Source organism: Echinops telfairi, unplaced genomic scaffold (genome assembly GCF_000313985.2).
Source record: "Echinops telfairi isolate 266 unplaced genomic scaffold, ASM31398v2 ScPeMD7_7441;HRSCAF=8479, whole genome shotgun sequence".
Lineage (NCBI taxonomy): Eukaryota > Metazoa > Chordata > Mammalia > Afrosoricida > Tenrecidae > Echinops > Echinops telfairi.
Window position 1 is genome coordinate 1237973 of NW_022111341.1, and position 17695 is coordinate 1255667.

General features: G+C 51.3%; 1 protein-coding gene across 1 annotated transcript in view; it reads right to left on the minus strand.

Annotated features, from left to right (window-relative positions):
* LOC101659188 (DNA-binding protein RFX2-like) overlaps positions 1–17695 on the minus strand; it is a 35881-nt gene that overhangs the window by 3939 nt on the left and 14247 nt on the right. The window contains exons 4-9 of the mRNA XM_045298697.1: positions 11726–11838; positions 8029–8118; positions 4752–4831; positions 3699–3969; positions 2064–2245; positions 255–374 (exon numbers count right to left, since the gene is read on the minus strand). Of these exons, the coding sequence (XP_045154632.1) occupies positions 255–374; positions 2064–2245; positions 3699–3969; positions 4752–4831; positions 8029–8118; positions 11726–11838 (856 nt within the window). The remainder of the gene's footprint in view (positions 1–254; positions 375–2063; positions 2246–3698; positions 3970–4751; positions 4832–8028; positions 8119–11725; positions 11839–17695) is intronic.

Genomic DNA, 17695 nt, shown 5'->3' on the forward strand with positions numbered 1-17695 from the left:
GCTGCGACATGTGTGCTTACCAGAGGTTTCCATGGGTCTGCAGCAGGACCGTCTGACTCACCCTGGTCTGTGCAGATGCACCCACATGCACTCTTTCTTCCCCTGCACCTCCTGCCCCCTCACACCTCACACCCTCCACAGGCGCCTCGGCTCCCTGACCCGCGATGCTGGAGACGGGTGTAAACAGGAGTTTCCCCTCCTGGAGGGTTGGTATCTGAGGAAACCCTGCACCTGCCTGGGCCCCGCTCACCCACCTGGGCTTCTGGTGCGAGGACTGCTGCTTCACGGCCGTGAACTGTGCCTCATCCTGCAGCCGGTTCAGCGGGGAGTCTGACTTCAGGCGGATCCCATAGTAATGACACTTGGAGTTGCCCCTGGAAACCAACACCCAAGAGTCAGCTGTCAGCGGGGGCTGGCCACAGCGAGCTGGGACGCCTGCCTGGCCAGCATTAGGGCTCTCGGTGAAAGATTCAAGAGTTGTCCCTCGAGTGTTCTCGTTGGATAAAGGCTCTGAGACATGCTGTGCAGAGGAAACCCATTTCACTCTGTTTCACGGAAGCCCCTCGGCTGTTGTCAAATCCATCCCAATTCATGGTGACCCCAAGTGTGTCAGCGGAGGGCGGTGGTCCACAAAGTTTTCAATGACTAGTTTTTTTGGAAGGAGATCACCAGGTGCTACTTGCGAGGCACACCTGGGTGAACTAGAACCGACAGCCATTCCATTGACAGCCAGCATGTGTGGGCACCCCTGTTGGCACCACCCGAGGACTCTGGAAAGTCAGAAACTGTTTTGTTGAAACCACAACTTGCTGTTATGGAAAATCTCAAATGAAGAAAACGGAATTGCACCCCCACGTCCCATCACCAGCTTCCCAGGGGAAGCTTACAGCGGTGCCAGGGCCCTGTCTGCGCTGTGCCCTTGTTTTGTGTTTTTGTCTGTATAGGGAACCGGGGAGAGTGGAATGACGAAGGCAGCAGGGGGACTGATGCTCGCCTCGGGGCACGGCAGGGAGGGTGCAACACTGACGGAGACAAGGAGGAGGACAAGGTCCCAAAGTGCGTGTGGGGATGACTGCACAACTCCTCCTGAGATGGCTGATCTCTTGAGTGTACGATATGTTTACCAGAGCTCATAAAATATATATATTAAAAAAAAGACAACTGAGAAGAACATATTTATACCCAGAAATGTCTCAAGCGTTTACATTTAGCAACGACATGACTTGTCTTGGAACAGAGACGACGCTCGCTATTGGAGGACCGCCCCGGCTTCTGTGGAGCAGACCGTGGGAACCGCCGGTGGAGACACAGTCTGAGTCTTTGTCTGAATCTCCTCCGCTCCTGTTCTTTCTTTGGGCTCTACCTTTATGCGTAAACCTACACCCTTCACTTTAGAAAATAGATATGTGGGATCTAGGTTAATGAAATGTCTTTAAATGCCTAAATAGCATTCCGTAGTGTTCTGTGACATCATCGCAATGTAATCTGCATATGCAACAACAGAGCATTAAAATATCAAATAAAGGACACGCTGCCACCACAGCCTGACCCAAACACCAACCCCGCTGTCCTGTGGGGGTTGGGCTCCACGTGATCCCTGTGCTACAGAGCAGAGCCTTCTGGGCTCTGGGAGCTTTCTTGACGCCTGTCCTTATGGAAATTGATGGCCAGGCCTTTCTTCTGCAGCCCCTCGGGATGGGCTTGCACCAGCAACCTGTAGGTCACTTGTGAACTGATGCCAAGTTGAGCCTGACTCCTAGAGACCCCGTGGGAGCAAAGTACCACTAACTGTGCCTGACAGGGTTTCCAAGATTTCGAACTTCTGGCAGCGAGCGGGTCACCAGGCTTTTCCTCCGAGGCACCTCTAGGTGGGTTTGAACCACAAACCTTTCAGCTAGTTGACCTCAGAGAACATGTCTCCAGGACGTGGTTAACTCAGGATGTCTCCTGGCTCACCCAAGTTAGGATACCTCAAAAGAAGGAGGAGGGCTCACGTTCCCCAAATGCCCAATTTCTGCTTCAAGGAAAAGGGGGCAGGTGGGGGCATCAGACAGTGGCCTCACCTGGTCCCCAGGCGTCGGGTCCGCAGGCCCATGAACACGCAACGGATCAGTTTCCCAAATGAGGCGGCGTTCACAGGGTCCAGCTTGTGGTCCTGACAGTGTCGAAGGTAGTGGCTGTAGACAGAACTTCTGGGGAGACTCACACCTTCGGCAGTTTCATAATTATCTAACAGCCACTGGAGCTGGACAGGGAGCAACCGGAAAAACACTCAAGCAGGTAGCAGATCTCAGAGCAGAGGTATAATAGTGTTCTCTCCACTCACAAGCCAGATTGGAACATTCGCTTTCACTGACATAGCTATTAATGAATAGCCTACTTTGAGTCATTCACAGCGTAGCGGGTTATACATTCGGCTGTTAACCGACAGGTCACCAGTTCAAAGCCACCAGTCACACTGTGGGAGAAAGTTGAGGCTTTCTACTCCTGAAAGAGTTACAGTCTTGGGGGGAGCGGGGAGGGAGGGGGAAAATGATGACCTAATGTTGGGAGTTTGAGTGGAGAGAAAATGTTTTGAGAATGATGAGGGCAATGACTGTACAAATGGGCTTTACACAATTGATGTGTGTATGGATTGCGATAACAGTTGTATGAGCCCCTAATAAAAGGTTTAAAAAAATAAAAGACATCAAAAAAAAAGAGTTGTACGAGCCCCCAATAAAATCATTAAAAAAAAAAAAAGAGTTATAGTCTTGGAAACCCACAGGGGCAGTCTTACCCTGCCCTATGGGGTCCATATGGGTCGGAAGCGATTAGATGACAATGAGTTTACTCTTTTATTCATTCATGTTTCAACCTGTTTTCAGGTTCTTTGACTTATTTGATTAAGATCAGCACATGAGTGAGCCCTGTTAGGTCTGTTTCATAATCACTGAAACACTGTGACATGTCAGGCATGATTTATACACCAAAGACAAGACTGCCTCCCTCCCGGGCAGCCTTGCTGCTGCCACTCTAGGGCTAAGCAGAGTCCCTTCAAAACATGGATCAGCTTGACGGGGCTTGATTCACATGGGGTTGGCAATTACATCTTATTATTTGCAGTCACTTCATGTAATGAGGTGCGACAGCCTGAAAATAGGAGTTTTCAAAGCAGGTGAAGTCATTGCTTGGACAGGAGCACGGAGGGAAGAGCTGGGTGTGACTCTTACGCAGGGGAGAGGTTCCACTTGCTTCACTCAGTCCAGCTTCTTCCACAGAGACGGAGTCTCTAAGAGGCTGATGAGCACACGGATAACAGAAGAGCCAGAGCAGCAGCTCCCATGGACAAGGAGACTTCGCTTGTATTCCAAGCTCACAACTCAGAGACACTCACTGTAGTTGAGTCCGTTGTGCCTACCACACAGGGCAGAACTGCCCCTGTGAACTCATCTTCCTCCTAGGGAGCTGGGTGGTGGTTTCGAACTGCTGACCTTGGGTTAGCACTCTAACACATAACTACTATGCTACCAGGGCTCCTGACAGATGATGTCTCACAAGCGCCCCCGACATAAGATTCACGCTCCTTCTTTTGCCAAGGGAGAGGCTGAGGTCAGAGCTATCTGGACTCAGACAGCTCTCTCCCTGCAGCGGCGGGTGCTGCCAGTCTGCTGTGGCCTGCCTGCTGGGCTGTTGGCCCCGGCGGGGACCCCACGTACCGTGACTGGTGATGACCGGGACCGAGACTTGTGGGCCAGGGAGAGCCTCATGCTGTCCATTCCCCCACGGATGAGATAGGTGCCCGGGCTGGAGACGACGGGGGCTCCTGTGACATCCATGGCGATGCCCACCACGCTGTGAGAGGGAATCGCTGGTGGGGACGGGGCTGCCACAGCCACCTGGGAGCCGCCTGAGGCCTCAAAGTAGGACAAGGCGGCACTGCTGGGGGCGTACATCTGGGGCTCAGGGTTGTAGGTGTAGGCCATCCGCCTGTCAGAAAGAAAGGTCACCGTGGAACCCCCACCCCGTTTAGATGCCGTGGCGTTTCTAATGGGAACTATGGCTCTGTGACATGTGGGTCCCAAACCATCCTCAGGAAGTATTCAGGATCAAATGCTGACTAATCAAAAACTCATCCTCTTGGAGGTCTACGAGTGACTGCAGGGGGACCTCCTGTGTGGACACGGTGCAAATCACGCCCGTCTACAACATGTAGCCTGCAAACCCACCCCGAGTCATATTGGCTGTACAGGCTGGAGGGGATGTCCCACAAGATTCCCGAGGCGGGACATCTCTGTGAAGACAGACTGCTACATCTTTCTCCTGCGGGACAGCTGGTGGTTTCCAACTGCTGACCTTTCGGTTAGCAGCCGGGCACTCTAACCCCACAGGTCTATGCATAGGATGAAACTACACAGAACTAAGCCGGTGCCCGTGGCCAGCACATGGACCCCACCTCATGGTGGCCCCGTGTGCGTCAGAGTAGAACTGTGCTCAAAAGATTCCCAAGAGCGGCTGTTTTGGAAGATTCCCAACGGCGGCTGTTTACCCTGGCACCTCTGAGCAGACTCAAACCTCCAACTTCTCAGTTCGCAGCAATGTGCATGTGCATTAGTTGTCTGTTTGCACCACCAAGGACACCCATTAACATGATGAAAGAGAAGAATTGACCAAATGCAACCAGAAGCACAAAGAGGTAGAAGAGTCACTAAAAGGTGAGTGGGGGTGGGGGTGGGGGTGGGGGTGGGTGGGGAGGGAGGAAGAACACGCACATGGCTTCATCGGTGAAGACGGCGTCTGCCCCCTCCACGTACTGCACTGGTGCCGGGTACACGTGCTGCACAGGCCGCACCTGCAACATCACACAGTCGACGTCATGGACGGACGCTTCCTCCTCCTGCCTCTCCATGACACCCACACTGGCACTGTCCTAGCCTGCTTTCTCTGCCCTGCAGTAAGGACCGAGTCAGCCCTTCCAGAGGGACAAGGAAGTCCATGTTGAGTTCATCCCAACTCACTGCAAGCTCCTGTGGAGAACAGTCCCCTCGGGTTTCCCCGGCTGAAACCATCACGAGAGCGGGTGACCCGGTTTTTCTCCCCTGGAGCCACTGGTGGGTCTGAACGGCTGACAGGAAAGACTACATTTTCCCCTGGAGCCTGACAGCAACAGGAGTAAGCATGAGCTGTACTGGGGTTGCTAACCACGTGCGTCCCCTTGCGTGCATCCCCTTGCGAACTGCTGATGCCCAGGGAGCAGCAGGGAAGAACCGCCACCAGCCCCTCCATGTGGACACCCAGCAGTCACAGCTCACAGGGCCAAGGGCCTGCAGCCTCTAAGGGAGAAGGCCAACCTGCTAGCCAGGAAGCCCAAGTCAAGGGCAGAACTGGGCCTGTGCAGTGCCAACAGACCCTGCCAGGGCTGAAAGGTCAAGCTATTTTCCTCCATGTTTTCTTTGGGGGACCAGGCAGGACTGGGAGCCTGTTCCCTCGGAGAGGCCGTGGCCCTGGGAGTCGTCCTTGGGGTTTGAAGACCTGAAAAACATTAGGTAGGATGGGGCTGGTGCCCACCTGCTAGGACACGCAACCATGGCTACCCTGCAGAGAAGGGGAAGGAAGCAGGGAACCTGGAGTGGAGAGGGAGCGAGAAGGGATAGAGGACGAAGCCCACACCATCCCCCACGCGGTCAGTTCACCTCCCCAGCAAATGACCCTGGAGATGCTGGCCCTCATGGTGGGCACCCATCTCTCTGCAGAAGTAAAACTTTGCTGCTGTTGTTTAGAGCATAGGAGCAAAACGTAGACCAACCAGCCGTTTCCTCTCGCATAATTCCTTGAAGCAGATTCCATTGCTGGAACTGTATGGATATTCTCACCCTCCGTCGCCAAAAGGTGCCTTTCCCTTTAACACACACGTGCTGGCCTCTAGGCTTCCTGTCTCACAGTCCAGGTGGCCATCATCATGGAATCCCAGGTTGATAGACAGTTCCCATAGTCAATGAAGCCATGTAAATTGTTCCTTAAAAAAGTACAAGGCTCCAGGCAGACAGTCTTACTAATTAAGTAAAACGCTCTTTGGAGACGTCAGGCGTTATTTTTGGTTTAAAGATTAAAGACTATCTCGGGGCAATATTTTTAGGGGTTCATCCAAGCCCAGTGGCTGTAGAAAGCCTGTTTTCAATGAGAATATGAAACTCTGTTCTAATCACCTCCTTTTCATCCTGATTCCTCCACAGAATCTTTATCAAAATGTTCAGTCACAGTATCTGGACACCATCCGGTTCTTCTGGTCTCAGGAGGAAGGAGGTGGCTGTTCATGGAGGCAATTACCTAATATTTCCTCTCCCCCTCCTGTTTCTCAGGGAGGGATGTTGATTGAAGCCCAACACAGCCAAATTGTAGGATGAGGACATCGATTCTGCCCAGGTCTCCCCACCATCATCCCTGAAAGCTCATCCTTAGAGCTGCAGGACACGGCTGATTCTCACCTGCCAGGAAACTCAGGCCTGGAGTTATATTCGCAAAATGGACCATTCCCTACGAGGGGGAAGTTCTAGAAATGATGAGTGGTGTCAACAGGAGAGGAAATCAAAGCCCAGGGAGACAGGTGAATACAGAGTCACCCAGCAGGTCAAAGACATCTAGAGAGAGAGAACTGGAGTCGGCCCAGCTGCTGAGGAGGGTGGGGGCAGACTCCGAAGTTACACGTTGGCTTAGACAGGTCAGTGAGGAAGTCAGACTTGGGCCCTGACCGAGGACCTGGGTTTCTGTTGGGCCTCCTCAAGCCTTTGCTTCCCACAGCCCTACAGACCTTCCCGGGTTAGTGACAGTCAGAGAGGAGTGCCTCTCTACCAGGTGCCACTCAAGGCCCAAGGGCTAAGAGAGCTCCAGCCTGGAGTCTAAAACGGCCTGGGTTGATGTAACACAGCAGCAGTTCCCACACCCTGTCCTTCGGACAAGCCTGGCCCACTAACTGTTTCTGTCGAAAATGTTTTAGTGGTGTTCAGCCACTTACCGTCTCCCACTGCTGATACAGTGATTTGGCCAGAGACCACCTCAGCTCTCAAAGCCTGAAATACTTAACCTTCAGAGCTATGCCAGGAAAGGCTTGTGGACGGCTGTTATCGATCACTGTGGCTCAACAATGATTGGTGCCCTTATCAGGCAGGTTAACCACTGTTGTGGAGTCAGTTCTGAAGTAGAAAGCCTCCTCTTTCTCCCAGGGAGCTGCTGGTGGTTTTGAACTGCTGATCTTGCAGTTTGCCACCCAATGCGCAACCACTGCACCACCAGGGCCCCTTCTTGGTAGGTTAGTGCAAGCTTTATTCTTCACAATCTAATTTCAGAGGAGGCACTCCTGTGAGGGGCGGTACTCGTTAGTGTGTGGGCTTGTCTCCCCTGGAGCACCCACATTCTGCTAATCGGGAAACCCTCGCTACCAGTCTGTGCTGCCACCTGGGGCGTGGAGGGCTGATTGTCCACCGAGCGCCTATAGATGGCTTAGTGCAAAACTATCTGCAGGAAATGCTGGGCTTTTGTTTTGAAATTTGTACAGCTGCCAGAACCATCTGGCCAAGGCAGCACACAGAAAGGACCACCACCCGCAGAGAAGTGATCGCTGAGACCACTCTGCGTTGCTAAGTGCTGCTGCCTAGTGTCAGCTCATAACCTGCTGGGGGTGGGTGGCACCATGGGGAAGCGCTCAGGTTTAGCTAAGTGTCACACTGGCAGCTAGAACTGACCGAGAAGTTCTGTGGGAGAAAGACCTGGCGATTCGCTCCTGTAATGACTACAGCCGGGAAAACCCTACAGGGAAGAACTTGATGAGTCTGTTCGTGGCCCTAGAACACGCCGAAGAGGAACGCGAGAGGGAATGGCTGTACAGCTCGCAGAATGCAGTCGATGCTACTGAACTGCGTGTGTATGCAGAGGCTGGTTCCTCTACGAACATTCTCAACGATGGCAACCATGAAGCCCAGGGGGCAGTTGGTTCTACTCTGTCCAGCACCGACTGGGCTCGGGCTCCCTCTGAGCGGGCTCAGCTGTCCTTACCTGCTTGCGGACCGATTGCACTCTGGGCACGGGAATTGTCGGCGTCTGGGCCCTTTTGCGAGGGGAGCCTGCTGCCTGGATCAACATCCGCTGCAAGGGAATGGACAAGAAGGACATGTAGACACTCACATGGAGAAGCATGGGAGTGGGGGGAGGGAGCCTGCCAGCTTCCGGAGGCTTCGCCTCCATAGCCTGAAGTCTGGTCGGCAAGGTGGCACCCCAGGACACGCTAGACGTTCCCTCATTTTACACAGTGGGGCAAATGGCACCCAGCATGGTTATGTAAAACCTTGGAGCATCAGAAGATGGACTTCCAGGATCTGTGCCCCCCCAATGTTGTGTGTCCCTTGACCCCACCGCACTCCTGGGCCCTCATGGGGTGTCCGGGTTGCTTTCTCTGGGCTAGGGATTGATTGTGCAGAGCCATGAGAACGTGAAGGCTGGAACTGCGCCCACAGTGCACAAAGGAGCCAGCACGGGACTGCTTGTTTATCAGAAGCCTGAGCCCTGGAAGCCCGGGCTGAGACCCTGAGACTTCCCAACAGGGGCCCTGAAGTCCCTGGCCGTGGTGGTTCTAAAGGACCCTGGTTGGGCAGCTAAGAGCTTGGCTGTTAACTGAAAGGCTGACTGTTCAAGCTCACCCAGCAGCTCCACCAGAGAGAAGAGCTGCCAGCCTGGTGCTGTAAAGCTGAGTCCAGAGAACCCACCGGGGCTGTTCTACCCTGTCACACGGGTGTTACCTGTCGGAATCCACTCTATGGTGATGCTGCAATGGGCCGTTTCCTAGAACAGCGCAAGGGTTGCCCCACCGAGCACCATTACACATGTGGAGTGCATGTGGAGTACTATGGACACTGACAAACCAGAATCTGCCTGCAGCAGTCACAAGAACCCATCAGGGACCGAGCACCCTGAGTCTCAGCCGATGACACAGAGAACATAGAAAGTCACTGCCATCACGTGCGGCCCTATAGGGCCCCTTCTGCCCCTGTGAGTTTCCGAGACTGTAACTGTTTAGGGGGCAGAAAGACCTGTCTCCTGAGGAGCAGCTGGTGGTTTTGAACCACGGACTTTGGAAACTTCAGCCCAACATATAGCCATTAACCCACCAGGGTTCCTCCAAAACTCAGTGGTTCAAAACTTAGCAGGACGAGGGAAAAAAAACAAAACCCTAAATGGGATGGACAGACTGACATGATGCTGCCGCCTCCAACCCCCACCCCAGACACCCAATGGGGGCATCGGGACTCCATTCCTCTTTATGGCTGAGTAATATTCCTCAGCTGAGAGGAGCCCTGGATAAATGTCAAGAACATTAAGCTGAGTGAGAGAAGCCAGACACAAAGGGCACATATGTATGCTCCCACCAGTATGAAACGGGAGCCCTCGGGCAGACTGGTGTTGCCAGGGGCTGAGGGGAGGGCATTGCAGAATGAGTACTCCGTGGGCAGGAACATCTCCTTCTGGATGATGAGAATGTTCTGGAACTACATGGTGGTGATGGTGACAGAAATTTGTCAGTGTGCTAACTAAATAGCACTGGCCCGTGCACTTTAAGAAGGTGAACTTTGTTATATGGATTCTACTGCAATTGAAAATACATACATACAAAGGTAAGTGGGAATACTAAAATTTACATGTATACAGAGTTCTTTATGAACTACCTGTATACAGTTTTTGCATTTGTATCCAATGGCGAAACGACGAGGTATGTAGCCAAGTGGCTATTTAAGTTAAGTTGGGTTTAATCCAGCTCCTCACACACACTGGCCACACGTCAATTGCTCCAGGGTCCTGGGTGGCGAGCTCCAGCGGGGCAGCATAGACACAGATCGCCTCCACCTCAGCTGTGGAATGCTCTGGGCTGGCCTAGGAAGGGGTCGAGAGAGCAGGGGCTGAGTAGAAGGCCTCTTTCTGGGAGGAGCTGGCCGCTCAGCTGCAGCGCTCCTGGTACGGGAGCTGGCAAGGACTGGTGGGAAGGAGGCTCAGGCGGCAAGCAGGCCTTGTGTGCCTGGGGGAGGAGTGGGGAGGAGAAGAGGACGGGCCAGCAGGGAGGATGGAGGTTGGACGCATCTGTGGGAGAGATGGGAACCTGACAGTCGCAGGGAGGGGCTCCTGGTGGCTGCTGGAAAGGCTCCGGGAGCCCACTTGGGCACTGGTGCCGAGAAGGGGCTTGGGAGAATGGCCAGGCAGCAGAGGGCTGACGTGGACAGGCTCAGTAAGGCCATGACTTCCTGACAGAAAGACGGGGTCTGATCATTCATTCTCAGTGCCCTCAGATGGGCCTCCAAGCCCCCAACTCCCCTGCCCCTACGTGTGAAAGAAACAGATGCAGAGTTTAAATTGCGCATGCTGTTTCTGACCCATGGCTGTCGCTGGAGCGGGTGCTATGGGGTGAAACTGCTCCACGGGGTTCTCCTGCCTGTGATCTCTACAGACAGAAGCCAATTACCAGGCCTTTCTTCCATGGCACCACACACACGGGGCTGGGCAGCAGCAGCACTGCACGCGGCACTAGCCTTTAGGCTGGGTCACGGTGGCATGCGCCCGTAGCAGCACCAGAGGATGAAGTGGAACGACGCGAGGTTTAAATGCTCGCTGGAGCAGACGGCAGGTCTTCTGTGCTTAACCACTGTGCATCAGGGCTCCTTCCTCAGCCCAGTTCTAGGTCTGCCCTTGGGCTGAACTACGTTACACCCCACCCCACCCTTCATCATTTCCTTTCACCCGGCTCCAAATTTTTAGATTGCTGCTGGTGTCTTGAGGGTAGTCACACGACCACAGTGACTCTGGAGACGTCAACAAGCTCTGGTCCCTTCTGTGGGCTTGTCTCAGGTGCGCTTAGGTCCCTTACACTCTGCTTCTGCGTTAGCGTCCCTCCCCGTGGTAGAAGTCCAGAAGGAAAGAGCCTGAAGGTGAAGGTTCGCTAACTGTAAAGTCTGAAGAACATGGTCCTCCTGATGCTAGATTCAATCGTGCACCAAACACTAAGAATCCTAACTTATGTCTTGACCTATCCTCAATGTACTCCTGATGATAGGGCAAATGCCAAGGCAATTTCTCCATGGAGAAAGTGTCCGTGGAAAGACAAGAGCAGATGGAAACAGCACACGATGGTTGCACAGGAACATAATTAGTGTCACGCAAGTGCACGTGTGCAGAAGATTGGAATGGCAAAGGTTTGGGTACATATATTTTATCACACACACACACACACACACACACACAAAATAAGCATAAACAAAAGTGGATTTAGCAGAGTGGTGTCTTTTCCAGTTTCTATTATTTCTTCTTGAGTGGGGCCTTTTGAAGAAAAATGAGAAAGCTAAACAATAAAGGCTTTGGAAATTGATTATGGTAGCAAATGTACAGTTCTTCTTTGTTTTTCAAATGTACAATTCTGCTGGACATACTAGAACTATGGAATGATTGATATATGTATTAGTCCCAATTAATAAAACACAAACAAACAAACAAACAAGGCTCTGCTATTTCAACAGCAGCTCTCTGGTGGCTGATAAACCAATTCAGAAAAGTGAGGCCTTTGTGAGGGGAGGGGAGGAGCTCATAACAGAGTACAAAAATGAAAAACAGCCGAACCACTGGAGGAAATCTCTCTCAACCGGTCACAGGCTCTGTCCAGGGGGAACGAGTGAGTTGGCACTGCAGAGGGACTGGGTGTCCCCTGTTCTGTTACCTGAGGCGAGGCAGGCATGGGCTGGGCACCAGGTGGCAGGGCTGCCGCCGACAGACGCAAAGCCACAGAGGCTCGTGATGCCGATCCACCCTCGGAACGCTGCATGCTCAGCCCTAGAGAGAGGCGGGGAGAGAGAGAGGGGGACCAGGCTGGAGACGTGAGGCCCCAGTGGGAAAGTCCAACAGGCACAGAGACGGGAGAGTCCGCTTCCGACTCAGGGTGACGCCAGGGTGTCAGAGCAGAACTCTGCTCCAGGCGGTTTCCAGTGGCTGGTTTTCCTGGAAGCAGAACACCAGGCCTTTCTCTCGAGGTGTCTCCAGACGGATTGGAACCTTCGACCTTTCTGTTAGCAGCAGAGCACTCCCCCCAGCCAAGCGAGTTACCTAGAAACCCTGGTGGTATCAGGTTAAGTCATTATTCCATAGAAGAAGCGGAGGGGGGTGGGGCGGTGGAGAGAGGGAGCAGGGAAGGAAGCTCCCTGAGGCCCATCTCCACAAAGGCAGCCCCTCCTCAGCAGAAGGCTGGGACACCAGCTTTCCCGTTCCCTATCTGACCACAGCACACTACTCTGAAGGGCCAGCTTGACCCTTCCACTTGTTCACCCAGCAAACTGAAGATGCTTGGTGACTGCTTTCCATCTGGGGATCTGGGCTACCCCAAATCACAAGTGTGCTCTCCTAGGGCAGGGTTTCTCCCCCTCAGCACTGAGGACATTTCTGGGTACAACCTTCTCTGGGGTGGGGTCATGCTGTGTTCTACGGTTTTAAGCAGCATTCCTAGTCTCTACTTACTCGATGCCAGCAGTGCCCCTGACCCCCAGTTGGGACCATCAAAAATGTCCTTGGACATGGTCAAATGTCTTGCCCCTGGTAGAAAGCCACCAACTTCAGGGGAGAGCTCTGTGTGGGGACAGTGCACATCTTACCCTTGGCTAGACAGAAGTTCTCAGGGGCGTTAGCAGGAAGATAGGAACCGCGGCTCCTCACAGAGCCCTGCCCCTAGGGGACTGCAAGTCATATTTCTCTGCTATCAGATCTGTAAGTCTCTCATGAAGGTACTTAAAAATCTATCTACAAAAGGATCAGTTAGCACCAGCACAAAGTGGCTGATGATACAAATTCATTCTATGAAAGGAATAAAGACCAAACTTGTTTAATAAGCAGCTGTTGGACTTCGGCATCAGAGCAACAGTCATAGGTTCCCAAAGTTACTTGGCCGACTGCCCCATTGTCAGAAAAAAAGTTTTAACCCACCCCTACCCCCAGCAATTAAAAATGTTTGTACTAAAAGCCATAATCCATAATGTCAGTGTCTGCTTTAGTAGAACCCACTTGGATCAGCCCACAGGAGCCCTGGTGATGAAGTGGTTACGCAATGGGCTGCTGACCACAAGGTCAGTAGTTCAAAACTACCAGCCACTCTTGGGAGAAAGAAGAGGCAGTTTATTCTCATCAAGACTTCCAGTCTTGGAAACCCACAGGGGCAGCCCTACCCTGTCCTACAGGGCCCCTATGAGTCTGCATGGCCCCGACGGCAGGGAATTTGGTTTGGGTTTGGATCAGTCCAGCACCGCCCAAGGGTCAGTGTGGCCCATCAGGGGAAACAGTGATAGCGATGACGTGAGGAGGGCATGGTTCTCCATGTGTAGCATCTCTCCCAGGTCCTGCCTCTAGGGAAGCAGTGAAGGCCCGTCTCTTTAGGACACACATGTGGTTAGCACCATGCCCAGCACAGAATTGAAACTCAACAGACACTTGCTAGATTGTTTTATGCATTTATTTCCTGCCCTCAGAGCTCCCACCTCCAAGAATAAACAGGGGGGCCACACCCTTTTAAATGTGAAAACAAAAACTGGGAATATTAAAAGAACTTGCCCAAGGAAAGCAGAAAGGGGTACGATTGTATTTGAATTTATGTGTGTGCTGGTTTAATCCTACCAACATTACGCCTGGTAAAGTGGTCAAGTGGAGGGGCAGCAAAAAAAATGAGGAAGACCCTGGACAAGCTGAATGGACATAGGGGCTCCATCGCTGGGCTCAAACGTAAGGAGAGCTGTGAGCATGGCGCAGGACCAGGACGCCTCCTGCTCTGTTGTCTACAGGGTTGGACTTGCTGCACCTAACCACCACCCACAACTCCCATAAAGAGCTGCAATCTCAGAAACGCCCCCCGGGCAGTTCACCCTGAGCTGTGCGGTCACTAGGAATTGGAATCGCTGATGGCATGCATTTGGTTTTTGGTTCTTAGGGGAGCAGGCTATTATTCCCGTAGCTCTCCTACTTCCTTACCTTTACCTTTGGGGGGTGGAGGTGGCGGGGGGAACCAGCCCGTGCTGCCGCACGGTGTCCGCAGAGTGACGTGGAGGTGGGCTGGGGTACTGAGTATTGTTCAGCTTCAGTCTGACGGCGCCCCGTTCCTCTCCTCGTCCAAGATCGAGAGCCCGCACATCCCCTAGACCTCCAACTGCACCTTTTGCAGGGAACTGGCGTTGGAATGAGTCTGTTGGAAGTTTCTTAATCTAAGTGTCTTGTTCAGGGCTTTTCGCTAGAGGTTTAAACTGGCCGTCTGCAAGCATGGGTCCCGTCAGGCTACGGGCGAGGATGGAGTGGGGTGTTGATGGTGGCCCAGGGTCTGACGAGGAAACTCACAAAGTGAAAGCATCCAGGAAGCTCCGGCCGGTGGCTCCTGTTCCACTGGCTGCCCCGAAACTGCAGGGCGGGAGGCATGTTCTTCAGCAACACACCGATGTTCCTATGGCCTCTGCATGCTGTTTACTGCATGCGGTCTGCATGGATGGGTCAGAAATGGCTCCCTGGCAGTGGGTTTGGGTTTCATCTTTTGTGGGGAGCAGTGACTAAATGTACCGCAACGATGGACTTATACTGCATGGAGACTAAGGATAAATGGTTGCAGCCAAGTCTCGGAGTAATCTCTTAGGCTTTCCGTCTACCCAGATGCAGCCCTTGGGAAGAACCTATAGTAAGATGCTAGCTTATTGACTGAAAGGTTAAACCCATTGGGAGGTACTTGGAAGTAAGGCCTGGCTATCAGCTCCCAAGAGATGACAACATTGAGAGCCTCATGGGGTGTACTTCCATTCTGAACATTTGAGGTTCAAGTCCATACAAGGAAGAAGGAGCCCTGGCGGTCCTCACTTAAGCACTAAGCTGCTAACCACAAGGTCTGAGGTTCGAGTCCACCAGCCGCTCTGCAGGAGAAACACATGGCCCTTGGCTTCTGTAAAGAATACAGCCTTGGAAACCCTACAGGGTGATCCGACACTGTCCCCCCAGATCACTGAGTAGAAACGGACTCGACAGCCCCTGACAATGATATGCGAAGCACATGAAGAGTGAGAGTGTCCCCTAAGATGGTTTGGGTATAGTTTTATGTAAGTGTCATGAATAACTCACGTAGCTAATACACATTTATCAAATCAGGGACAGAGAAACAGAGGGAGGTTCTCAAGGAAGTGGATTCACACAGTGCTGCAACAATGGGCTCTGGCAGAGGAACAAGGCAGGTGAGGATGGCGCAAGGCAGGGCAGTGTTTCCTTCTGCTGTGCACAGGGTTGCTATGGGTCGGAACCGACTGGATGGCATCTAACCACAGCAAACATGTACCTAATAATACAATTTCACACTACTTGGACCAAACACTAACAGAACTAAAAGGAAAAATACATAATTACCATCGAAGCTTTAAACAACCTTCTTTGAGTAAGTTTTATAGAAGAACTGAATTAAAATGCCAATAAGGATTAGAACTGAATGACAGTCAACCATATTGATCTGACACGCACAGAACACTACAACCAGGGTCTGACATTCTTCCCAATAACACAGGAACAGTCATTACAATGGGCTACATTGTGAGCCATAAAATAAGTCTCAATCCCAACAGAAAAGCTGGGGCAGGGAGACGTCGGGCAATAAAACATGACAAGATAATAATAATTTATAAATTATCAAGGGTTCATGAGAGAGAGGGGTGGGGGAAGGGGGAGCGGGGAGGGAGGGGAAAAATGAGGAGCTGATAACCAAGGGCTCAAGTGGAAAGCAAATGTTTTGAGAATAATGATGGCAACAAATGTGTAAATGTGCTGGACACAATGGATGGATGGATGGATTGTGAGAAGTGTTGTATGAGCCCCCAATAAAATAATTTTTAAAAAAAAGTCTCAATCTTTTAAAAAGCCTAATCAGAGCATGTATGTGCTTCGGCCAAAGGAAAACAAAATTGGGGATAAGCCGTCTAGTAAAACCCCACATATTGATGAATTTAAAATGAACACATCTAAAATAACCCAGATGCTAAAGGTCACACTACCAGAGAAAGCAGAGTATCTTGCACTGATAAGGGAGACGCCGCATGTCAGAATGTGGGGGTGCTTGTACATTATCACTTCATGCGCTTACTGAGGAAGGCATGAAAATGAATCATCTAAGTTTTCCACTTTAACTATAGAAACCTAAAGGTTCTGTCTGTCCACCTTGCACCCAGCTCCCTATGCTGGGGGGCTATTTATTCCGAACGGGAGTCTTATTGTTCAAAGTGTCAAAGAACGAAAAAAAAGAAACTGTTCAAGGACAAGCACATTAACCTTAAATGAAGTAGAAACCAAAAACCCACTAGCAATGAGTCAAGTGCAGCTCATAGGGAGCCGATAGGGCGGAGTAACCTGCCCCAGGGGCTCCAAGGCTGTACCTCTTTACAAAAGAAACCACCTCATCTTTCTTTCTTCCATTGTGTCGCCAGGGCTCCTTCAAGTGCAGCAGAAAGAAGTCATACAGGGCCAGATAAATTAAATGTTTTAAAGGAGAAAGCATGCCCAAAGCTGGTTCCTTAAAAACACCGACAGCTCCAGAGACAGACTGATGAGAAAGAAACAGAGAAGCCACAAATTGCTGCTATGACAAGATCAACCACCCCAGCTCCTGCAGACATCAACAGGGCACTAAGCAACGATGAGGAGCAACCTGAGCTACAAAGTCAGCTACTTAGATCAAATGAACACTTAAAAAAAGCACTCCATACAAAAACTCACTCAAGATTAAACAGAAAATGTGAACTGACATATATCTGAGGCCGTGGTTCTCAACCTTCCTAATACAGTTCCTCGTGTTATGGTGACCCCCCCCCAAACCATAAAATTATTTTCGTTGCTACTTCATAACTGCACTTTTGCTGCTGTTATGAATTGGGCGACCCTTGTGAAAGGGTCGTTCGACGCCCAAAGGGTTTGCGATCCACAGGTTGAGAACCGCTGATCTAAAGCATATATTATGCATTTATGTCAAAGGTCCCAACAGAGAAAACTCCAGGCACAGGGTTTCACAGGACAATTCCATCCAATTATTTTTAGGGCACGCTGGTGGCTTGTGGGTCAGACGTTGGGCTGCAAGGTCGGTGGCGCAAACTCACCACCTGCTGCGTGGAGAGCAAGGAGGCTGTCTGCTCCTGCACAGATTCGCCCTCTCCGAAGCACTACATGGGGATTCTAGGGGTCAGAATCAGCTTGGTGGGAGTAGAATATTACTTAGATCAATATCCTTTGTGGGCATGCACTTCAAAATCCTCTACAAATATTAATGTTAATAAAATAGTAATAAACCAATTCAGAAATAGATAACTCATACTTATACTATACCAATTGATTTTCTACAAAGGAAAGTCTTTCCAACTAATGGCACTGAGTCAATAGGAGATCCATATGAAAAAATGAACAGTGGTCCCCATGCCACTTAAAAATTATTTCAAGTTAAGTGACATACTTAACTTGACATACATAAAAGCTACACACATACACATAAAACTTCCCAAGGAAGACATAGGCAGGCAGAGGTTCCTCTGAAAAAGGGAGAAAATGCCATAAGCACAAAAGAAACACTTGATAAACTGAGGTTCGTCAGAATTTTAAACCTCTGCTTATCAAAAGATTTCAATAAGAAAACTAAGCATCCCCTCAC